Source organism: Poecilia formosa, unplaced genomic scaffold, assembly GCF_000485575.1.
Source record: "Poecilia formosa unplaced genomic scaffold, Poecilia_formosa-5.1.2 Scaffold640, whole genome shotgun sequence".
NCBI classification, from domain to species: Eukaryota; Metazoa; Chordata; class Actinopteri; order Cyprinodontiformes; family Poeciliidae; genus Poecilia; species Poecilia formosa.
This window is the reverse complement of record NW_006800579.1, coordinates 153,310-177,975: the sequence shown is the minus strand read 5'-3', so window position 1 is coordinate 177,975 and position 24,666 is coordinate 153,310. Positions and strand designations below refer to the sequence as shown.

The following is a 24,666-nucleotide window of genomic DNA, read 5'->3' as shown; positions in this document are numbered from 1 at the left end:
GGTTTTAATAATGAAGTAATGATCACAGTTTCTTCAGGTGAAAGACACAGTGGGAGTTGAACCAGTGGAATAGCTCTTTAATTAGCCTTTTTAACTAGGAATCCTGCCACCATCCGCTCCTAACAGCAGGATCTGCTTGGTGAACCTGTTGCTATACGACACTGAAATGAAACTGAGCTGAATGACATTGATGTATGCTCTCATTTATCATCAACAGCAGTCCTTTATTTTGTAAGAAAACATATTGAGACAGCCAATGGGATATCTTGTGATTGTGGTTCATGGATCACATGACAAAAATAAACTAGAAAACTGACGCGCTATGGGCAATTAGTCCTCCATGAATGTCTCAAGCGTTTCCAGGATCTATGCAGATTTCAACAAAGCTCCGCTCTCAAGCTAAAGGAAATTGAAACAATTCCCTACATCAATTGAGGTTACATTTTCCTCTGGTTAGACCGACAGCCGGTAAAAGGAAGAGCAGGTCTGCTTTAGTGGCGTCGGGACCTAGACATAGACCTAGATTTATTTACTCTGGTTTTTACTTAACCTGATGGAAATGTGCAAATGTAAGTAATCTGTAGGAAGGCTTTATTAGGTACTATCTTTGTTACCTAATAAACAAGAGCATCTGCTGGTGTAGGAGGTGTGATGCTGAGTGGAGTGGGGGAGGGGCAGAAGCAGCAGCTTGCTCCTACTAGATGGGAGGATGTGCTGGAAGACGGGCTGGAAAGCCAGCCGGATAATGGGATTTAGCATAACCGCATGAGCCGGTTCCGTCTGTTCCCCCCGTTCCTTCCCCCTTTCACACACCAGCCTCGGTGGCTGCTCCGTTGTCGCCTGCCGCTCCATACCGCGTCCCTGCAGTCGTTCAGCTGCTGCTCTGCCTGGAGAAAGGCGGCACACCGAGGCGACGCCACCAGAGTCCTGTCAGGCCTGATCAGGTAAATCCAATGGGTCGCTGTGCAGAATCCGTTTCTCTCCCTCTTCCAGGTCCGCTGCTGTGAGCTGCTGCAGCCCGGACATGATATATCTGGTTCTGTTGCAGTGTTGGATATATGCGCATGCTGGTGCTGCACTCATTATGGTTCCGAGTGCAAAACACTTTACACTTTCTGCCACCTTAGATTAACATTCATCGCTTTATAGCCATATTATCATGTTAGAGGTATTGATCAACAGCAGTACTTTCACGTCCAACAGATGCAAAGAAAACAGTCAGTGCCTCGTTCTGTCAGTAGTTTCCTAGGAGACTAATGCGAGTATAATGTAGCTCAGATGGCTGTTGACAGGAAAGATCTTTGGATCTCACCCTATCTGAGATCCGAACACCCTAGCAGTCTGTACTGCACTGAATCTGAAGAAGGCTCTGACTGAAGATAACTCTGCCTTCCCACTAGAGTCTCATGAGGAGGATGGTCAGTGTTGTCCATAATTTTCTTGAAGAATTATTCTTTGCATCACCATCTCCAGAGGTTCCACAGTCATCCCCACAACAGAACCAGAACAGAACTAGCCTTCATAATCAGGCTGTTGGGCCTTTTTTAGTTCTGATGCTGCTGCCGCAACAGATGACGGGAGAAGAGAAGATGTTCTCAACAACAGACTGATAGAAGATCTGCAGTATCATGCTGCAAACCTGGAAGGATCTTAGGTTCTTCAACAAGTCCAGTGTTGGGGACATATGGACCAATCAGAACTCTGATGTACAGTATGATGGAGCTTTATTCTTTTTCAGAAGTTCTGGTCCAAACAAAAACAACTTCTAAACATTCTAAAGGCAGACATTTAGTCATCTGGATTTTTATGTCAAAAATCATGCCTGTTTGATTGGATTCATAATGATAAAGCTGAGTGTCCTAAGCATAACAATGGAAATTTATCTCATGTTGTCTGATGATTGATGATTGTGTAATTTCCCTCAGCAGTACTGGTGGAACCACTGTCGGCACCTATGACTCTCAGAAGGACTTGTCTGCCTGACTACAGTCTGTCAGATTATTGCAGTGGTATTAATCTTTGGCTCGCTATTCTTCACAATATTGCATGAGTTCATTAAAAGTTTTACAAAGATATATTTATGTCCAACTCTTAAGGTTGCACCACAGATTTTCACCTTTGTGCTTGTCAGCTGGTATGAGCCCCAACCCTAAACCTGGTTGTGTGCTTCATGGCCTGACATCTCTAGTTCGGTCTCTCATCTGTCTGAAGCATGTTGTGCCATAAGAGTTTTGGTTCAGTCTGATGCAACATATACCTCACTTTGTTCTTATTCTGTTTATCCTTTAACCCTGCCAAACAAGTTGCATTTGTTGTGTCAAGAATTTTAACCTTTGACCTGCTAACTGAGCTCCTGGGTCATTTCTCTGAGATTCACATTCTTATCTTAAGATGGTCTTGCTGGCAGCTGTTTGAAATCTTTTGTTGTTGGGAATAATTGTTCTCCCTGTTGAGTGATGTACCACTGATGGAAATAGATGGAAACGGCCTGGTAGCCAGACCAAAATAAGAGGGAACACATTTGCTCATTGCTGATTTTTCTCTTCCATGGACTGTGTTAACACACACCTGGATATGATGTCCAATTGTCCCACAGCACCAGGCTGATACTTTCTCTCTTAAATCTAAATAAAGTAGTGATAGTGATTAGTTTTTAACTTGCCTTTTTTATGATTGTGGTTGTTAAAAGTCCACCTGTTCGTTCTAGGACTACAATACCCATGATGCATCTTTGTTTTTTGTAGTTCGACTTTCACGTAGATGAGCAAGTTATTTTCTGTGCTTCTGTGTGGCTCGGTGGCATAAAAATCCATCAACGGATAGCATCCACCATGAGTCTTTCTTTAATCCCGTGTGTATGAGACCTGTGTGCGTTTTTATTATGTAAGTATACATTTTTCTGCCCGATATTTGGGATGTCGGTTATTAGCCCACTAGGTGAAATTAGCCTTGTGTTTTCTCTGGCTACCGATAATGCAAGCTATTACTTGTAATAACTCAAGTTCTATGCTATTCCTTGCCAGATATATATCACCATTGTAGTAGCATATGAGGAGATTTGCTGTTAATTCATATTTCTGACGGTTTTTTGTCATTTGTATGTTTATTGCATTTTACCGTTAATCCATGTATGGTGTTATGATGCCCTCTATTGGATTTCTGTGTTACTACAAGCCATTTTCATCCTGTATGTAGGTGTAACCGCTTTGCCCGCATGGCTATTAATATGCATCTTTGTTGTTTCTTCTGTTTCAGATAACCACACACATATATACACACACATACATATATACATACAAAACCAAATACAACTACATTGTTCCTATCTCTACGTCATCATCTGTCCCATCATCTCCCATGTGCTTCCTATTATTCTATCAATAAAACTTCAAAGCTGCACTGTTGGAGTTGGCCTATTCCTTCTGACCGAGGAAGATTCAATTGACGAGACATCCGTAATTAGCGCAAGCTAGCACGCAGTCTTTTACAGTGGTCTTTTGGTTTTATGTGCAGAATATTTCCCTCATCTGTGATCAGTCCTCAGCAACACCTCAACTAAAATAGTAGGTGAATGATGATGGAAACACGTGTTCCAAATAATAAATGAGATAAAGCAACAAAGTCCTAATGTGATGAGGCTGATGAATTCTCTGCTCTGCGCTCTTCCTCAGTCCTGCCTCTCAATGTTATGGCTTTGGGGTTTGTGCTTCTCTTGTCCCTCCTGCTCCTGTCCCCACGCCCGTCTCTGGGTGTGTCTTCTCCCTGTCCTGCTGGCTGCCGCTGCTACAGCCTCACAGTGGAGTGTGGCTCCACCGACCTGAGGGATATCCCCAGACTCATTCCTCCTTCCACTCAGGTAGTTCCCTTCTCCGCTTTGCCACAGGTTGCTGTTTATTAGTAGTAATGGAAACACATTCACCATCAGGTTTTATTATGCTCCGTTTCTGTTCTCAGACCATCTTCCTCCAGGACAATGTGATCAGTCAGATTCGCCGAGTGGACCTCACACTGCTGAAGCACCTTCATTATCTGTATCTGCAGGTAACAAGTGGACAAACTTAACTCCACTGACATTCTTGCAGGTTAGACACTGAGACATTATTAGATTTCAGCAGTCATGTTTTTTGGAGGAAGCTGGGGTAACAAGAGAGAACCAGTGCATGCACAGGGAAACATGCAAACTTGGAATTCAATCTTGGGATATCAGATTTAGTGGTATATGCTCCAGTATGCTGACCAATGGGTAGAATCAGTTAACACATGGGCCTGATTTGAAAATATGAAATATGTATACAAATATATTTTAGTTTATTTTCCTTTTCTGTCCCTCCTGCAGAACAACACCATTTCAGGTGTGGAGCCTGGCTCTTTTCGGGACCAGAGTCATCTGTTGGAGCTCGCCCTGAACGGAAACCGGATCCACTTGCTCACACCGAACATGCTTCAGGGGCTTGAACAGCTCCGCATACTGTACCTGTCAGGAAATGATATCACACGCCTGCTGGACTACACCTTCCAGGATTTACAGGTAAAACATATCAAAACACACTGAAACTTTCATGAAGCTACATTTAAATGAATAAATTTGCACATCCTGTATTTCTCAGGCGGTGAACAAAGATATGAAACCAAAGAGATTAGATTTGAGAAGTTGTATGTATGCACTCTATTAAGACAGTCAGTGAGAAACTGACAGTTTTATCTAAACTGTGTCCATGAAGAGAGCCTGCAGGCAGTCTTTAACAGACATGTGCTCATAGCTTGTCAGCAAGAGCAGTTTCCCTATAAAAGTGGCAGGTGACGCTCTTGTAATCTCCACATCATTCTAAATTGAAAACGGCAGAACTACCTTAATCCTTCGTGGCATAGATTCAACAAGATACTGGAAACATTCCTCAGAGTCTGGTCCATGTTGACATGATGGCATCACACAGTTGCTGCAGATTTGTCGGCTGCACATCCATGATGTGAATCTCTTGTTCCACCACATCCCAAAGATGCTCTATTGGATTGATATATGGTGACTATGGAGGCCATTTGAGTTCAGTGAACTCATTGTCATGTTCAAGAAACCAGTCTGAGACGATTCACGCTTTATGACATGGTGCGTTATCCTGCGGAAGTATCCATCAGAAGGTGATACACTGTGGTCATGGTAGGCTGTGGCGTTGACACGATGCTCAGTTGGTACTAATGGACCCAAAGTGTGCCAGGAAAATATCCCCCACACCATTGCACCACCACCAGCAGCCTGAACCACTGATACAAGGCAGGATGGATTCATGCTTTCATATTGTTGACACCATATTCTGGCCCTACCATCCGAATGTCGTAGCAGAAATCAAGACTCATGAGACTAGGCAACGTTTTTCCAATCTTCTGGAGTCCAATGTTGGTGAGCCTGTGTGAATTGTAGCCTCAGTTTCCTGTTCTTAACTCACAGGAGTGGCACCCGGTGTGGTCTTCTGCTGCTGTAAACCCTAGAGATGGTTGTGTGTGAAAATCCCAGTAGATCAGCAGTTTCTGAAATACTCAGACCAGCCCGTCTGACACCAACAACCATGCCACGTTCAAAGTCACCTTTCTTCTTCATTCTGAAGCTCGATTTGAACTGCAGCAGATTGTCTTGGCTATGTCTGTATGCCCAAATGCATGGAGTTACTCCCTATCACTTCATGAGCAGTTGGACAGGTGTGTCTAATAATGTGGCCAGTGAGTGTACAAGGAATGATGAAAGTGTGAGAGCATGTGTGTGTGTGTAGTTTTTCTGGATCAGGTGAAGCTGTTCAGAAACATCAGTATGTGATGACACACCATCCAAAACCAGCTCATGCAAAAAGCAATATGGAATATGATTTTGTTTGTTGAAATCTGAAATTATTCCATAGTGATTATGCTTAAGCAGTACCTTCTGCTCATGTTGCTGATTTAAAGTCTGCATTTATCCCCAGCGTCTGCAGGAGCTCCACTTGCAGCAGAACAGCATAGAGATGATAGCAGACAAGGCTCTGTTTGGTTTGACTTCTCTGGCTCTGCTGGACCTGAGTAGGAATAACCTCCACACCATTGGTCCTACATCCCTGCGGCCGCTGGTTAGCCTGCAGGTACTGCGGATTACAGGTGAGACTAGATTTTTTTTTTATATAACTTCAGACATACAGGGATGAAATAAACATCGAACACACTTAGAGAATACTTTGTGTAGAAAAATAGACCAGAATCATATCTGAACAAGGTATTAACAAGACTCTCCACACAACAGGCATGTTGAAGTTGTCATCAGAAAAAAAGGCTTTACCACAAACATTTGAAAATTAAAACAAGATCTGAGAAAAAAAATTCTAAAAAGAAACATTGATCCAATGAGGGGAATAAAGAATCGGGGTGAAAGGTTCACATCATCTTTTCCTCATTAGCAGACAGGCAGCTGAATTCTGAACCAGCTGTAGACGTTGAACAAGAGACTATTCAGTCTCACAAAACAGGGAGTTGCAGTAGTCCAGTATAGCAGTAATAAAAAATAACTAACCCTTCCAAGAACATTATGAGGAAGATAATTCTTAACTTTACTAATAATTCTAGATCATTCTAGACTGGACTTCAATATTCTTAATTACTTGGGTAACTGTTGATATCTAGTGTGAAGTTCATATCAGTGGCCCTTCTAGAAATACTTAAATGAGAAATATGTTGACAAACAAATCACTTCATGGTGAAATTGTGTGTTTTTGATATTATAATGACACAGAAATTATAAAAAAAATAAATAAATCAGCTCCACTGAGGGGGCTCCTTAGTGGCCTTTGGGGCCCTAAGCGGCTGCTTAGTTTGCTTTATGCCTTGGCCCGGCCCTAGTCAGAAGTGTTTCCTACGCAGTACGCTAGTAGTTCAAGAAGAGTTGTCTATCATAAACTCTGGCATGGCATACCAGCACAGGAGTTTAAAGTAAAGAAATCTAGTTACTTTATAGAAGAGACAGTTCTTTAATTTTTGGAACTATAGACCTAATTAAGAATTCTTATAGTTCACTATTGTCTCTGTCTCTGTGTTGCTTTGTTGTAGATAACCCCTGGCGCTGTGATTGTGCTCTCCACTGGCTGAGGAGGTGGATTGATGAAGATGGTCAGCGTCTGCTCAGCTCCGCCGAACGCCGGCTGGTCTGCAATGAGCCACCACGTCTTTCCCACCTCAGCCTCGTGGAAGTCCCACCCAACAGCCTGGTGTGTATCCCTCCAGTAGTTCAGCTGGAACCAAGAAGGTTGGCAGTCCATCTGGGGGAGAGCCTCAGGGTGTCCTGCCATGCCTCCGGCTATCCTCGGCCACAAGTAAGCATCCCACAGCAGTTTTGTCAACATTTAAATAAGTTTTTCAGCTGGAATGTGTATTAAAGATTCATTTCCATCTAAACCTATTAATAAATAGGTATATAGGAATATATGGAATATATTATAGTTAGAAACTTCATAATAGGTATGACTTACTTTCAGACTTTTAGAGAGAGATTTTAATACGTTCTCACTGTTTGGAAATCATTTGTTCCGTCAGTCTGGAAACAATCAGGAAAGTGGAGAGCTGCAGCAGAATGAAAGAATGAACTTCTGAATGTCTCATTCTTATTTCAGGCCAAATCAAGATCTGGAATGTTCTTAAAGGCCCAGTTGTGGCAGAATGTATTGATAAGATGACCTATTAAGAAATTGTTAGAATATTAACTTTCTCTCCCTTTGATGTTTCTTAAAATTAACTTTTAATCATGTCACACTGATATAATTTGACAACATACAGTTAAAAACTAATTTGCATTGACTAATAAAATAATATTTAAGCACACAACTGTTATTTTTAAGTTCTATTTATGTGGCCATCTGGAGTCTAAAGGACCATATAAATAATTCCTGTGGGCTGGAATTGTCAGACTCTTGGTTAAAAAAAATGCACAAATCACACATCTGTTGCTTCTTTTGCTAGTAAGGTGTGTGTTATGATGAGTATTTCTTTTCAGCAAGGGCACTCAAAGCCTCTACTGTTTGCAGGTGACTTGGAAGAAAGCATCTCAAAGTCAAGTGGTGGACTCCCCTCGGGGTCTGGTTCATGATCTGGGTGCTGGAGGAGGGGAAGGGTCAGAGGAGCCGTCTGAAGGCAGAGTCAGCCTCCAGAAGACCGCCGGAGAGTATTTTGACCCTGACACTGGCAGTGGCATGCTGTTCCTCAGTAATGTGACTGTGGCCCATGCAGGTTTTTATGAATGCGAAGCCTGGAATGCAGGAGGTGTAGCCAGAGTGACTTTTCAGCTCGCTATTAACTCATCCACTTCTTCCTCAATCTGGGCCTCATGGTCTCAGGTTTCCTCAGCGTACTCCCCAGCTTGGCCCCGGCTGAGGAACCACAGCCCGGTTTTGAGTTCTGATGTGAGCCGGGAGCCGCTATACGCTCTGGGTAGCATGGCCTTCAGTGCTCTGGGAGCTGCCACTCAGACTGCCATCGCTGTGGGCATCTCCCTGCTGGCTTTGACTGCTCTGCTGCTAATAGCCATGATCTACAGCCGACATCACCAGCGGGACAAGGACGCCGACGGTGCTGAAAAGGTGCATATTGTTTATTCTATGACATATCCAGCAGCTCACAGGATACTGCTTGAGCAGCTGTGACTGTGGTAAATAAATTTAGTAGATGTTTGGAAGCAACATATAACAAGTAAAATAAAAAGTAATCTGCTCTTAATTAGAACAACAAGCTTTCCTAACAGAGCAGGAATGTGAAGTCATTTTAACTGTATCACTAAATGTCTTTATTTTAAAGATAGTTGGTTTCCTCTCTCTTTATTATCTAATTCCTCATACTTCCTATAAAGTGGGCAATAGCCAAATTAATCTATATCATTTTAATTCAGTTCATTAACTATTATACAAAATTAAATGTGTTAAAGTTTAATATTTCTTGTTAGTCATCACAGAAATTGAAACAGTTATTTAATAGAAGGTTTACACACAATGAACTATTCGAAGCTTCTATTTTTTTTCTGTTTTAACAGAAAACTATGGCTTACATATGTAAAAAAAAAACAGCCCTCAAAATTCAGTGTCTCAGAAAATTAGAATATCACATTAAATTAGACCAATCAAAATGGATGTTTTAAGCATAAGTGTCAGGCTTCTGAAAAGGATGTACATCTCTATGCACAGCTCTTACATGTTAATTCAAATTCATCAAAGAGTTATTGTGGATGGTGATGGCTGCGAACAAGAAGGGTCTCCTGTAGCAGTTTGTATTACAGCCAATTTGAAGAAGCCTTTGACTGAAGACACTCTGTTAATCTAAGACAGTCTCATGAAGATGATGATCAGGGTGTCCATAATTTTCTTGATTTTATGGAAAATCTTTTTTTGCATCATCAACTCCAGAGGTTCCACAGTCGTCCCCAGACCAGAACCAGCCTTCTGTATCAAGTTGTTGAGCCTTTTTAGGTCCCTGGTTCTGATGCTGCTGCCCCAACAGATGACGGCAGAAGAGAAGATGCTTTCAACAATAGACTGATCTGCATCATCTTACTGCAAATCTTGAAGGATCTTATCTTCTTCAGCATGTCCAGTCTGCTCTGACCCTTCTTATAGACACTTCACTCCAGTCCAGTCTGTTGTCCAGATGAACACTGAGGTATTTACATTCCTCAACCAGCTCCAATTTTTCCCCCATGATGGAAATAGGGTTTTACCTTTGACCTTGTTCCTCCTGAAATCTGCAATAATCTCCTTTGTTTTGTTTATATTTAAGATGAGATAATTTTTCCACACCATGACACAAAGCTGTCCACCAGATCTCTGTACTCTGCTTCTTATCCATCTCTGATACAACAGACAACTGCAGAGTCATCTGAGTATTTCTGGAGATGAGAGAAGTCTGAGTTAAAGTGCCCTTTGGTGCTCCTGTGCTACTGATACTGTGCTACTGGTTAGACACACAGTCCTTCAGTCTCACAAACTGTAGTCTGTTTGTCAGGTAGTCATATATCTAGTAATATATCTTCTGGTGACTGCTCTGCTGTCTTCTGAACTGACAAAGCAGTTCAGACTGAATTGTGAAGAAACTGAAGAAATCAAAGAACATGATCGTCACAGTGCTGCCTGCTTTGTCCAGATGACGGTGGATTTATGAAGCTTCCTGAAGTGCTGACGCAGCTCTTCATGAAGCAGTGCTTGGCCCTCTCCGGACTGCCAACAGGAGTCTTTCCAGGACCTTTGTGATGTGGAATGACAAAGACGCGGTCAGCCTGTAACAATGCTTAGGTGTAATGAAAGCCTATATTGCTTTGATAGCTGCCTTTAGGTGCCTTAGCTGCCTTCCTTGTTGGGTCTTGTCTACATTCCAGAGATTTTCTGTGAGGTTAAAGGTCAGAAAGTTTGCTGGCCAATCAAGAACAGTTTATGGAAGGAACTTTTGGTACATTGACAGCAGTATCTCCATACAGCTTGTCAGCTGTATGGAGATACTGCTCATCGTCATCCGACGATGAGCAGTAGGATGTTCTAGTAGACAGCTGCACTGACTCTAGACTTCAGAAACCCAATGGACCAGAACCAGCAGATGACATGACACCCAAACTACTCACTGGAAACTTCACTCTGGCCTTCCAGCAGCATAGATTCTATTCCTCTCCACTCTTCTTCACGACTCTAGAACCTTGATTTACACATGAAATGCAGAATTGATTTTCATTTGAAAACAGGACTATGGATCATTGAGCATCAGCCCAGTTCTTCTGACCTTGTCTCTGGTTTAGGAGTGGCTATTCGTCGGTGTGTGGCTCTACTGGAATGGATTTCACTTGACAATCTTCCCAAGGCTACAGTTTTCCCTGTTGCATCTTTTTCTATCATACGGCTTCCTTCCTCTCAATTTTCTGATCATTTTCTGATAATGTGCTTGAATATATAGAACTCAGAACAACCAGGTTCTTCAGTAATGAAGTAATGATTTGAAAAAACATTGTGTCTCACCCCCTTGGGAAGGTGTCCATGACTGTCTGCTGTCCAGTCAGCAGTGCTCCCCATGGTTGTAACTGACTGAGCCAGAGTGAGAAACCTATTAAAGGGTCAGAAATGCTTAATAGGTATTTGTAGTCACTTAACTGACTAGGTTGTGACACAATGAGTTTCCAATATTTCACTAGTCACATTTTTAAGAGATACTGAATTTGTTTTTGTTATCTGTAAGCCATAATTATCAATATTTCAATAAATAAAGGGTTGAAATGTGTTAATCTTCCTTTATAAATCTCTTAACAGTTATTCAGCTTGTTTGCTTTATAAATTGTAGGGCAGGGATGTCCAAAGTCGGTCCTCGAGGGCCGGCATCCTGCATGTTTTAGTTCTCTCCCTGGTTTAACACACCTGGATCAAATGATGGCTTGTTAGAAGACCTAAGAGGAACATTGACATGCTGAAAAGGTTGTTACTACCAGGGAGAGAACTAAAACATGCAGGATGCCGGCCCTCGAGGACCGACCTTGGACACCCCTGTTGTAGGGTAACTTTTTGCTATAGTAACTATAGTTCACTCTGTCTATAGTGGATCAAATATGGAATGGAACATTAATGTTACTACCAAGCAGTATTTTAGGCTGAAAAAATATTTGTAGAAATATCTTAGACATTTCAACAGACATGCTTATATGAATTAACCTGATAAATGTATACAACAGGCTATTTGAAAAGTGTGAACCTCTCAAGTTTTCCATTATTTCTGTATCCCAAAAGTGATCAAGGTGAATTTTAACCAGCAGGAGGAGAGCATCCTGTACGTGAATGACTACTCTGACGGCCCCACCACCTTTGCCCAGCTAGAAGAGTACCGTGATGAGCAAGGCCATGAAATGTATGTACTGAACAGAGCCAAGCCTGTGCTTCCCCCTGCTCCACCCACAGCAGTCTCCACTACCAATCTGGACTGCCACGCACCATCCGACACCTCCAGCCAAACCCTGTCCATTGGGCCAGGCAAAACTACAAATCCCACTGTCCCTCAGAACAAACAGGAGCAGCAAGAGATTGACATTCGAACCATGAGACGCATTGCAGGGGAAGGAGGGGAAGCGGAGCCTATTATCACATCAGAGGCAGAAGGGTTGTTTCTCAACCACACTGGGGTGTTTATGGAATCTCAGATAGCTTATGAGATCCACTGCTAAAGGACTGCAGACAGACAGAACTGTACCTTTGAAAAATCTCATGGTTTCATTTAGCGATGAATGATAAAGGCTCCCTCTGCTGACGTGTTCCGGAACACCAGACTCACCCAGGACTGACTCGAACAATCCTGAACGAGATAAAGCTCACAACCTGAAAACAGTTCAGAGATAACCCACATCTGATGGAACTGTATGATGAGCGCTCAGATAGTCTATTGGGTTACCTGCTACTGGTTTTGGAGGGGAGCTCTGGGGCTGGCCTCATCTTTATGAGACCATGACATCAGAAGACCTACACTATTAGTGTGGAAAGAAACTGGTGAAAAGTTGACCACGCTATAAAGTTTTTCCCGTTAAGTTCTAGGGAAAGCTTGTGTGGTTGGATAACATGTTCATCGATGTACAGGAACTTTGTTGATCCACTAGAAGGATCAGGTGGACAAAAATAGAGTTTTGTAGATATAGATAAAATATTTGAAATCTGATTCCCATCTCTTGCTGCTATCATCATTATAACTTGATGTTACATTCTGGACAATAAAAAAAACAGGGTTTTTCCATTCTTTCCTCCTCCAACATTTACACATGTGGACAAAATTGTTTGTACCCCTCACTTAATTAACGAAAAACCCACAGTGGTCACAGAAATAACTTGAATCTGACAAAGGTGATAATAAAAAATAATTCTATGAAAATAAATGAAAGCCAGACATTGCTTTTCAAACACGCTTCAACAATTATGTAAAAAAATAAACTCATGAAACAGCCCTGGACAACAATGATGGTACACTTAACTTAATATTTTGTTGCACAACCTTTCAAGGAAATCACTGCAATCAAATGATTCCTACAACTGTCAATGAGACTTCTGCACCTCTAAGCAGGTATTTTGGCCCACTCCTCATGAGCAAACTGCTCCAGTTGTCTCAGGTTTGAAGCCTTTTCCAGATGGTATGTTTCAGCTCTTTCCAAAGATGCTCAGTCGGATTCAGGTCTGGGTCCATAGAAGGTCTCTTTAGAACAGTCCCATGGATGTTAAATTTCTGAGTAATATGTGCAACTGTAGTCGGAGGAACATCAAGCTGCTTGGAGATGGTCTTATAACCTTTACCTTTATCGTGCTTGTCTATAATTTTCTTTCTAATCTCCTGAGACAACTCTTTCCTTTGCTTCTGCTGGTCCATGTTGAGTGTGATACACACCATGCTACAGTGACTCCAGGTCACTGTAGCACAGTGACCTGTAGACCTACATCCAATCGCAACTTGGATGGACCTACATCCAAGTTGCCATTGTTCAAATTCACAAAGTCTTAGAGACTTTTATTGCACTTAGTCCTCATAACTTCTGAATTTTTTCAGCCACCACGATGGGGGTCTCCTTGCGTCTGCAAGAATGTAATCAAGTGGACACACCATCATTTAACATGTCCCTTTATTTGGTCTCAATGTCATCAGTTTTGTCCAGGGCTGTTTCATGAGTTTATTTTCTAACTTAATTCTGTTGAAGCGTCATTTATTTATTTTCATAGAATTTTTATTAATTATCACCTTTGTCAGATTCAAGTTATTTCTGTGACCATTGTGGGTTTTTCGTTCATTAACCGAGGGGTATCAACAATTTTGTCCATGTGTGTAGGTCCATCTTGAATCAATCAGGATGACAACTTGGATTTTAATCAGTGTGGGCCTCTGCAACAGAGGTAGACTGAATAAGGGATGTCTAGAACATGTAGATTTCAGTAATTTGTGGATAAACCAAAAGCTATGTTTCAAAATGTGCCATTTGTGCTTTAGAACATGAAAGACAGAAGTTTGTAAATAAAGGTCTAACAATGAGTCCCAAAGTTTACTTGATGGATGTCTTGTACTTACAGATCAATTAATCCATGAACCAAAACATGTCTGATTCATGTCATAGCAACATCAAAACATTGTTTCTCTGTAGTATATGAAGATTTGAGACTTTAAGTAAATAATATGCCAACTCTGAATTTTTACACATTTGATACTGAGCCTAGAGCTCAGTCAGGCTTAGCTCAGAGATTCTTTGTAAATCTGTGGGCACAACTCTAGGATAGCGTATATCCTTGAGTAAGGCAGCAGGCAAACAAACACCCATCACAACCAAGGAATGCATCGTAGGATCTCTAACACACAACTTTGTAGCAGTTGAGCAGTAGCAATACTGCCATGCCATTTGACAAAAAAACTAGAAAGATGGTCTAATGTGGAGGAGCATTTTGAAGCTTTCTGACCTTGTTGAATCCTGTCATGATGAACTAGGCAGTTAGACACACAAAAACTGGGTTAAATTTTATACTAATTTGAGAATGTCTCCAGTAAATATTTGTGCCACAGCTGTAGAATTTATTCAATGGATCCAAAAAGAAGGAAGCCCCCCCAATTTTCTGATTATCTGCTTATCACTTGGGGGCACTTTTTACATGTACTAAGAACATAAAAGTGTTATCTCTAGATGGTGATTAGTACAGTGGAGAAAATATGTATTTGATACACCTATTATTCAACTTTCTCACAAATACAGATGTCTGATTGTCATGGTAGAATCTAAATATAAAAAAAATCATACTTTTATATATATAATCAAAACTGCACTGTATGAAACAAGGACTGATCCCAAAAATAGAACTTGGTACTACTTTGTAAACTTTGTTTACAGTTACAGAGGTCACATGTTTACTGTACTTCTTTACCAGGTTTGCTCTGCAGCAGGGATTCTGGCTCACTCCTCTATAAAGATCTACAGGGGTCTCACTTATAAAATATTGCATGAGAAAAACTGTAATGGAAAAAAAAAACCCACTATTTCACCAAGACAAAAATCACTGTATTGGTGAAAATACACTGCCATTTGCGGTCACTGTATTAGATTTCTCCCACTGTTGGTGTGCAGGTAAAACAGGATGGGAGCATCATGGTGAAAGTACTCTGACCCAGTGGTGTCATTTTACATCCTTTACCCTGATACACATACAAAATGAGGGTTCATCAAAAGGGACGCACATATTTTATACATACATGTCGTTTGGATGCTTGGACCGATGCAAAAACATTTTGGATGCATGTTTACACTTGCATGGCAAGAGGAAACGTAACAGCTGCACTGTCACAAGATCTGACCCATTCATGTTTCCTTACAGATGCTGTATCTGTACGTCCTGGAATCTCAGAGAACTTGACAATGTTTTATAAACCACTCCTTCAGTCCAAGTCAAACAGATCCAGATATCATCAAACTGGTGCATGAAAGAAAGCTGAGCAAACAACTCCATCATATTAAGGTTCTATAAAACCTAACTGTGCATGGATCACTTCACCTGCCTTTGTGCCCTGATGCATCCATCACTGGAACAAAATAAATCTAGACATGTCAGTCCAAATGAGCCTTTTTATGTCTACTTTATCCAATCCAGAGTTTTACCTTGGATACATCTTGTTATCCCACATTATTAGATACTTTCAGGTATGGCAGTGTACATTTGAATTGTTCTCAAATTTTAGATCCCGTTTCTTCTTTCGGCAAAGTCTATTTCAGGGAAGTCATCATGGATTTCAGCAAAACGATGGAAAGCGACATACAGTGGACACTCCACCAGAGAAGAGTCCTGGTGCCCTAATGATGCCCAAATGTAGAGAACATGTGTTGCATCAATAAATGATAACTAAGATGACCACAAACTCTTCAGCAGATGGAATCCTACATCAGACAAGTATGGGCCCAAAGTCCAACACGAAGACTCCAGAAACTGTTGGAAAGAGGAGATGCTAAGATACTCGTGTCCCAAATATTTTATGGCATTGTAAAGTTTCTCGGCTTAAACACTTCTTATCCATGTTGTGTTATGAATAAAATATCAGCTCTTGAAATTCTAAATTTTCTTCAATTATGAAGAACGCCCCAACTTTTCTGGAATTTGAGTTGTTCTAAAGCTGCTCTCTTATTCAACATGAATTAAAACTGAACTGACTTGCAGCCTTGGAAGCAGTGAGCATGACAGCCTACAGAACATTTGAGTAGAAGATGCTTAACCATAGCCTGAGCTGGTTTGAAGTCAACAGTACCCATCAGAGGCCTATGGGTATTGCTACTGCTCAACTGCTACAAAGTTGTGTGTTGGAGATCCTACGATGCATTCCTTGGCAGGGAACCTTTGATTTGTGCTCAGGAGCATCAACATTTTAACACCATGCTGAGGAACGGCTGGTGTCCTCAGTGTTCAGCATGTTTGAAAGAAAAGCTCGACTTTGTGCTCTGCTTTTAGATGGACTCTAGGATGAAAATGAGAAAAGTAGGTGGAAATCTATTATGACTGATTAACAATAACAACAAACCTCTAGCTAATGTTTGACTTAAAATTCTCCATAACATTTAAGCCTTTTATTCATCCCTTCAAGTTAATAACTGAAATGACTTCCTGACACAACAAAAAGGAAAATACAATTTAAAGTAAGAAAGATCAACATTTTGAAAAGTTTTAATTTGAAGCCAAAAAGTCACAAAAACAAGTTGAACAACAATAACATGGGGAAGAAACCCCAAATAAGAGCAAAAAGCTTTGGAAAATAAAAACACCAAAACACGTTGGTTTTGTTTATGATGGAAACCTCTTAGACCCATGGGATGACACCAGAGGAAGAGCTGGCATCCTCATGACGAGAAGTATGCAGAGGTCCCAGAAGGCTTTGTTTTCAAGGCTAACTCTAAAAAAAACAAACAAAAAAAAGAAGCAAAGACTCATGAATGGAGATGTTTCAATGAAGTTTTTCAGAAATCCTAATGATTTAATTTAAAAGTATTACTACACTGAAGAATAAATGTAGCAAAGGAAAGACTAACAACTTAAACTACTCAATTTGCAAATTGAGTAATTTGCAAATGTTCAGCAGTTTTACCTCTTTGGATAATGTTTGATGATAAAGAGTAGGCTGGGATGCCATCCTCTCTGCTGCTGAAGTACTTGGGATCCAGACCAGCAGAGTCTCCACTGTCCACAGGAGGAAACACCAGCTTTAAAAAGACAACACTCAAACATCTGGTTTCCTCTAGGACACTTAAGCCTTGTCCACATGGACACCAACATGGTCACTTTCTGTAAATGATTGAGATAAAATGTGTGTCCACATGATAGGATACAGGGCCACTAAAAACTAAGACCACGGTAATAAAATAAAAAATAAAACCATGATATAATGTCTTTATTCTGGTAAAATTAAGACTTTATTCTCAGAATATTACAACTTTTTCTTGTATTCTTTCGACTTTATTCTCCAGAGTTTGTTCTTGTAATATTAATATCTTGTAATCTTATTGTTTTTATTTGGAGCATTAGCTCTATCATATGATTCTGACTCTGAACTACAATTAGGTCCTCAGATGAATTTATAAAATTGTGCTTATTAGTTTCCATACCGTGACAGAAGCTTAGGTTTTGTTATTTGTTGGGTGAAAAGTATTTTGAGCTGAACTCACAACTGTCTGTTGAGCGTCAGCTGAACTCTGTGATCAGCAGGAGTAGCGTCTGACAAGACAGCAGGTTTACCAGGCTGAGGGTGAAACTGCACCTGGAAGTAAGAACATACGCGCACACACATAGTTATATGTATTAAAGTCACAGTATTGATGAAGGTGCAAAATAAAAAGAGCTTGCTGGTTTGGAGTTAAGATGTTAATTATAAAAAGTTGAAAACCTATGAGGAAACTCTTCGTACCCTGAGTCCCGTTAGTGTGGATAATCCTGGAGACGTGTCCAGAGGTTCAGCAGGAAGTGACTTTTTGGATAGTTGAACTTCATTTAGCTGCTTATTAAGCCAGTTTATAACTGCAAATGCAGGGAGAAGAAGTGGCATTGAAAAGAATTCATCAGTTCATTGTTTAGAGCTGAGCAGAGTGCAGGCCTTTTACCATGCTTCACTGATAAGCTCAGTGTTCAACTGTGGCTCTTGCTTCAGGTAAAACATTTCTTTTTCTTTTTCAATCATCTGTATAAACATTAACGCTATACAGAACATATATAACTGAGCGGAGGACATGAGTGGTAAACTGCAGGGGAAGGAAGCCCAGAGTGGGGGGTGTTAGCAGACGGAGGCCGGACAGCTCAGCATGTAGCCTCATCCCAACAACACCTCTACATGTTCCTGCTGATGTTTCCCCTCCAGATAACTGGATGGAGTACTAAAAGCTTCTGCAGCAAACTAAAGCTGCGTCCAAATGTCTGAGTTTAGCTGGACGCAGTGAACTGGAGCTCACATCCCTCTGTCCCTGTGGCAGAGCAGAGTGGCAGCTTCTGGATCTTTGGCACCTCAAGGAGAAGAAACTCTACATAGTCGCAATAGTGGTGGAGACTACTGCGAACCATCTGTCAGTGCAGCACTGGGTTACCATGGAGACTCCCCTGCGGAATAAGCGCCAGGACTGGTGGACAGGTGCTATTTGATCTCCTCACATCTGCTGAGCATAATTTCCAACATCTGAAGAAAATTATTACATTATTTATGGCTGGACAGTAAATCAATAACACTATATCAATATCAACCACACAGCATTCTGGGGAATGTAGGTAGAGGAAACATTTACCAAAACTCCCAGCCTGTGTTCAAGTACGATACATGAGTCTGAGATGCATTCCTGGGTTCCTAAGGTAAACTATAATTAATCTTGTTAAATAAGGGATAAAAGACGCTCCAGCAGGTTCCTTACCATTTTCATTTGTTTTTAAAACTTCTTTGCTTTCATTTAGCTTTTGTAAAGTCATTTCCAACTGCTCCTCCAGTTCTTTGACCTGTAATATACAAATACAATATTTTTCACATTAATCGTTTAAATTTATAATACAAGGATATTTTTTTTATATATATTCTCTTAATAAGCCAGGCTTCTAAAATAAAGTGTTTGATTTTAATGTTTGTGTGTGCGATGGCAAGTCACACAGGGTAAGATCCAAAACTCACCACAACTGGGTTTCACTTTAGTTTACTTGGTAGACATTACTTTAAATATTCCTTACTATACAATGTATTATTGATTCATTTTTCTATCACACCTTACAATGTTTATATGGAGTGTACACATATCAGCACTGCTAGGTCAAAATTCAACTTTATGTGGTATTAATACTTCTTTCTGTCTTGGTTATGTGGGTGTTTGGCCTCTCCTTCCTGGCAGGCAAAAGGTGTGGCTAAGGGCTAAAGTACTGCTGATGGCCTCATTGAACAACCACATGCTTCAATATGAGGAGGGATGGGGGAAAGGTTGTGTTTTGGGATTTATTTTATTGTTTTGTGTTAGTCGTCATGTGGCAGCCATTTTATCATCCCCTATTGTGTCCATATGGTTTAGCTAGACCAGTATTTAAGTGCTCTAATGTTCATTTCAGGAGGTCAGCTTGTCTTATGTCTGTCTGAGGGTTTTATCAGTTATGATTCTGAGTTTAGTGTACTGAGATGACCTCTTTTAATGCCAGTGAAGTGTTGGTTTTGTCAATATTTTTTCAGATTTTTGGGATAAATAAAAACCCACTTTTTGAATTCAACACCTATACTGCTGTACTGTTTGGTACATGACAGCATGATTGAATTGAAATAACTTTTTTTGTAAAGCATCTCGAGACAATATTTGTTATGAATTGATGCTATAAGAAAAAAATGGAATTATAACTCAAGATTTTCCATATTTTAACAATTTATCTTTAGTCATGAGCTACAAGTCTGAGTTTGGAATTTTGGAAGTTTGGCATTACCCTAACTATTTGCTCTTGCAAAAACATTATGATAAATGACTTGCATTGACGGTAGCTAGCTACTAGATTACTACCTGGGGCAACTGTGGCAGCAGCCACAGTTGCCCCAGGGCAGTCTGACAGCTCCTGTCTACTCACTGTTCAATAAAGGCCACTAGTGCCAAGAATGATCTCAAAATAGTCATTTTGCTACATTTTTGATTCTTTAAAGTTATTTTTGTTTCCATACAAAGTGAAGGAGAAAACAATTGACTGCTATGCCCAAATTAAAGACTTATAAAAGCTTACATGGTGTGAAAATAAGCTTGAGGGAAATAAAATTAATAACATGTCTACACCACATGGAAGCTCAGTAAAAACACAACACATCAGACATACCTCCTCTTCCTTACTGAGGAGCTGCCTCTGAGCACTCTGTAGATCCTTGTCAACACTTTCAAGTTTAGTTTGTGTCTCTCGAAGAACCTTTTCCTGTGACACAGTCACAGTATTTTTGACCTTTACTTTTCCAACAAGAACTCGTACCTCTCCTTGCAGTTTCTGGATTATCCCATTAGCCTAAAACAATAAAAAAATGTACATTGGACACTGGAACAAATCACAATCAGTCTATAGTCTGGTAAAAAAAAAAAAACAGCCCCTTCTATGCTTTGCTTCGTCCAGAGGGTCTGGACCCTCAGCTATTGAGAAACGATTGCTTGACAGAGGCATGTACTCTGAAGTTTTAAATGTTATCCAGTTGCTAACATTTGCCCATGACATATGTAATGCACCAGTTCTAGGGCTGTTGTAAACAAATATTTTAGTAATCGAGTATTCTATCAATTATTCTTACGATTAATCGAGTCATTTTAAGGGTGCTTATTGGTCCCCCCAAAAATGACAAAAACCCAGACATTATCATCAGTCAACAAAATCCTCCCAGGCCAAATTTGAAAATGGGATTTTATTCTAATAACACTTAGCTTTCATCAACAACTCATAGGTGGAAGTGAAAGTATTGCACAATTCAAATAATGACCCGGATGGAACATGGTGCGCTAAATAATAAAACATAATTTAATGAAGCTTCGAGGCAGACAAATTTTCCTCTAGGAATTTTAATAATCAAGTTACTTGGATCATTCAAGGAATCGTTACAGGCCTAATTAGTTCAATGTCACAAAGTTTACTGGAAATTGCCTAAACTGTAAACAACCGTTGTCTACTGTGAAGAGAGAAGTAGCTGTGAGGAGGAGCTTTGTGGGAACAAGCATTTAGGGACCCCTGAATAGTTGCCTTGGGAGATTCAAGGATTCCTCAAATATGCATGAAAGAATCAAGGCAATGCCCTGGGCATGTTTTTGATGAGGGAATAACATCATGACACGATGTAAAGCTCAAAAGGTTGATTTTACTGCCCCTTTAGCAAGAAAATTAATAACCATCAACTGAACATATTGGAGTCAGTCTTCCTCTTGTTTTGAGACTGTACATGCACTAATATGAGGATGATAACCCTACTTATCCATTTGATAACAGACAATTAGTAGATTAAAATAAATCTTTCAATATCAACAAGAGTTTTTCTCACCAAAAATACTAGAAAAAGAGCTAAGAGGAAACAAAACTCCTTATCTGTGTTCTAGCAACCCATGCTATCACTGATAACTTGATATGTCTGCCCATGTCTTAGGTGACACGTTCTGTTAAAGGGGTGACATGACAACAGTAAGCTTTTACAAACCTTTAGCAGCTCTTCTGACAGCGATTTTACTGTTGCTTCAAGTTTTCTCAACTGCACTTCCTTATTTTCTGCACTTTCTTCCACTGACTCCTACAACATAGATTAAAAATTTAAAACATGTCTGAAGAAATCACAGATTCTGATAATAGAAAATGTGAGTAAACACGTGAGAAAGTGAGAAAGGATTCGTCTTCATTCAGTGGTTTACATGGGAAATCAATGCAGGAGGGCTCTGATAAGGACACCTTATAGTGTTTGTAAACAAACATGAGATTCAAATATACAGAGTTTAATAATTAGATGATATGGTATATTCTCTTAGTTCCCTTCAGAAAAGGCCAGGGCTTCATAGAGAAACACTGTTTGTTTAACCATTCAGTAAAGGAATACAACATGAAGACCAGACCAGGGCGAAAGCAAATTTACACATTTCAGTTCTTGAATATAAACGGAAATCTATTATGCAAGTGAAAAAATTAAAAATGAAAAAAAGAAAAAGAAAGAAATGTTGTTTAGAGAACCAAGAATATTTATTATGACATCACTTGACCCACAAACATGACTGTGGAAGCACTAGAGAAGAACTAGCTCCTACCTTCTGCTGCTGAGTGGCCTCCAACACCTCCTTGGTGCGGTACATCACCATCTCCTTATCTTTGACCTCCTGCTCCAGAACAGCCACTCTGACCTGCAGCTGGCTCACTACACGCTCCTTTTCATGGACCTCTGTATCAAGAGTGCTGTTCTCCCTCCTGAGACTCAGGACCTGCTGCTTTAAACGCTGGCATTCCTGCTCACATAAACAGAAAACAACTTTACAACACAACACTTCAACCAATGAATGTATGAGAGTCAATGAATGTCATGGAGAGTTTTCTGGTTTCAAAAAGGAGCGTGTTCTTGACTTATAAAAATAACAGAAATATTCTCAGAGTTAACTTCGTACAAAAATTCTAATATAAATGTTAATTTTGTGGTAGAAAAACTATTTCACTCCTCACTCCTTCACCAATCAATCAGATTATCCACAGCAGCTGCTTTTGCTTGTTAATCACAGCATGAGGCTGAGGAGAAGGGTCTAAGCAAAAATAAATAAATAAATAATATATCTACCATTAGCATAACCTTGGATCAATAACATTAATAATTTAGCAAATGATAAATTAATCTAATTCTTAATAGGCTCCCTCCAGCAGTAATAAAAGATGACCTCTGGGACAAGTTTTTACTCTGTGCGCGGTCCGGCGGGATTGTACTGACCCAGTTTGCGCTTTTAAAAGTTTTTTTTTGTGTGGTTTCAGAAACTGACGGACTGACAGGACAACTACAACCCCTCTTTCCCACTGCTTCCCCGCTGTCCGACCATGACATTTGCTGCGCTCCTCCTGAGCGATGTCGTGCTACGACCACAAGAGGGTTAAAAAACGTTGATATCATTGCCTTGCAACTGTCTTTCTTTGGCCTCTCTGTCTACAAGCGGAAGCTTGTGTTCACCTGCATACAAACGCGCCTGATTCAGTGCGCATGAGCGTCGGTGACACAGAGTGTGACCTGGCATTACTTAAAAAGGCTAATAAAATCAACAACATTAACTGTGAACACCTACCATTACTATATGTCACAATCTTCTTGTGTGGGCAGGTGGAGTTTGCCACCTGCCCACACAAGGGGTGTCAACAGAAAACATTGCATATGATCTGTACTGAAAATCTATGCACAGCCAAAAGCTGAAAATGGCACATCACAAGAAACATCCAGTTATAAAACATTGCACTCACACAACAGAAAGCTATTTCAAGACAAAAGCCAGACAATGCAACCCATGACTGGGTTTTTAAACATGTGAAGTGTAAAAGCAGCAGCAGGCCACAGCCCCACCTACCTCTTCAGACCCTGATAGTTTGATTTTTAGGTCTCGGATGATGGACTCGTTCTTATACCTCCTCTCAGTCAGCTCTCTGCAGGAAGTCTCCAGATCAGTCACTCTACTTTGGAGCTGCTGGGAGCTCTTCCTATGAGCAGCTTCCAGGTCCTGACGCAGTCGCTCTGTCTCATGTTGAAATCTGCTCTGTAACTAAATAACAGAACAAAGACAAACATCATTCAATTTTACCTCAAACAGTTGCAGAACAGGCAAAGCAATAATAGGCTTGACTCTTTCAGCTTTAAATGTTACAATTTTTTCATGAAGCCTCAAAATGTCTGAAAATGCTGCAGAAACTCAAACTCTTTCTCCAGTTTGAGTTTCTCTTTAGTGGCTCCCTTTTATATCAAGAAAATGGTTTTAGCATCTTCTTTAGTGAGATTGAATATTCTGAGAGTGTTAATGGTCAATGTTCTAAGACTGCAAGGGCCTGGTGACTCCTGAAGTATGAGCCCAAACACCTGAAAGTCTTCCTCTTCATCATTCCATTCTTTAACCAATCCCAGTTGTGAGACAAACGCGGTGTGAGCAAGACTCATTTTTTCTCTCTGATGCTACAAATTACTCTGCAGGGATACAACATGTGGCCCAACAAGGCCAGTCTCTGAGAATGTTAAGTGTTGTAGGAGAACATCTGCAGACCTTACTAGTCTGTCGAACCACAACACTAGATATGGCTGAAGACGTTGGGATGTCGTAGACTAGGGAAGACACCAATGTAAAACTGAAAACCAAACCTCTTTCTAGGATGCTTGCTCAAAGGGCAGAGTTAGCAGTGCGTAACTAGATATTTGAATGATGACAGCAAAATGGGTATCGTGTACGATTCAGAGGGTAACCTGTCGCTTCCAAGGGATTTTTTAGCTTTAAGTCTCGATATGGCTCTTGACATCTCTTCATGTGTTATTGGGGCTGTCAGTCTCCTATTTTGTTCAACTCCAACTGTAGGCAAGTCCAGAGAATTAAGAAATTAGTTTTTTTCAGTATCTTTTGAGGAAGGTGGTTGTTTTGGTACTTTCTAAAGGTATCTTCTACAGCTTCTTGATTATACTGTAAATGATTTGTGGAGGGAT

The 24,666-nt window shown here is 40.4% G+C and overlaps 2 protein-coding genes across 8 annotated transcripts in view; one reads left to right on the top strand and one right to left on the bottom strand.

The window, feature by feature from the left end:
• Positions 1 to 841: 841 nt before the first annotated feature.
• LOC103130497 (leucine-rich repeat-containing protein 24-like) lies at positions 842 to 14,022 on the top strand. 6 transcript variants are annotated; one of them, XM_007541900.2, is made up of 9 exons: positions 842 to 944; positions 3,514 to 3,563; positions 3,672 to 3,856; positions 3,955 to 4,041; positions 4,337 to 4,528; positions 5,952 to 6,120; positions 7,063 to 7,325; positions 8,034 to 8,585; positions 11,777 to 14,022. In XM_007541900.2, the coding sequence occupies exons 3-9, from the start codon at positions 3,689 to 3,691 to the stop codon at positions 12,182 to 12,184; spliced, it is 1,839 nt and encodes a 612-aa protein (XP_007541962.1). In that variant the 5' UTR covers positions 842 to 944; positions 3,514 to 3,563; positions 3,672 to 3,688; the 3' UTR covers positions 12,185 to 14,022. The 6 variants fall into 6 exon arrangements, with proteins under 6 accessions (XP_007541962.1, XP_016521439.1, XP_007541966.1 ...); XM_016665953.1 differs by having other exon boundaries at positions 3,514 to 3,567; XM_007541904.2 differs by lacking the exon at positions 3,514 to 3,563 and having other exon boundaries at positions 856 to 944.
• A 2,642-nt stretch (positions 14,023 to 16,664) lies between these two features.
• The window catches only part of sass6 (SAS-6 centriolar assembly protein), a 28,573-nt gene continuing 20,571 nt past the window's right edge, over positions 16,665 to 24,666 (bottom strand). The window contains exons 8-16 of one of the 2 annotated variants that reach the window (XM_007541898.2): positions 23,552 to 23,743; positions 22,265 to 22,459; positions 21,670 to 21,759; positions 20,322 to 20,501; positions 18,905 to 18,986; positions 17,917 to 18,026; positions 17,678 to 17,769; positions 17,101 to 17,192; positions 16,665 to 16,908 (exon numbers count right to left, since the gene is read on the bottom strand). In XM_007541898.2, the coding sequence (XP_007541960.1) occupies positions 16,856 to 16,908; positions 17,101 to 17,192; positions 17,678 to 17,769; positions 17,917 to 18,026; positions 18,905 to 18,986; positions 20,322 to 20,501; positions 21,670 to 21,759; positions 22,265 to 22,459; positions 23,552 to 23,743 (1,086 nt within the window). In that variant the 3' untranslated portion in view covers positions 16,665 to 16,855. The remainder of the gene's footprint in view (positions 16,909 to 17,100; positions 17,193 to 17,677; positions 17,770 to 17,916; positions 18,027 to 18,904; positions 18,987 to 20,321; positions 20,502 to 21,669; positions 21,760 to 22,264; positions 22,460 to 23,551; positions 23,744 to 24,666) is intronic. The other variant, XM_007541899.2, reaches the window with a different exon arrangement.

Bases quoted from the DNA above. Each gene is read 5' to 3' on its own strand.
- LOC103130497 (XM_007541900.2), top strand. From the start codon at position 3,689: ATGGCTTTGGGGTTTGTGCTTCTCTTGTCCCTCCTGCTCCTGTCCCCA. The intron at 3,857-3,954 runs GTAGTTCCCTTC...TTCTGTTCTCAG, and splicing joins TCATTCCTCCTTCCACTCAG to ACCATCTTCCTCCAGGACAA. The intron at 4,042-4,336 runs GTAACAAGTGGA...TCCCTCCTGCAG, and splicing joins TTCATTATCTGTATCTGCAG to AACAACACCATTTCAGGTGT.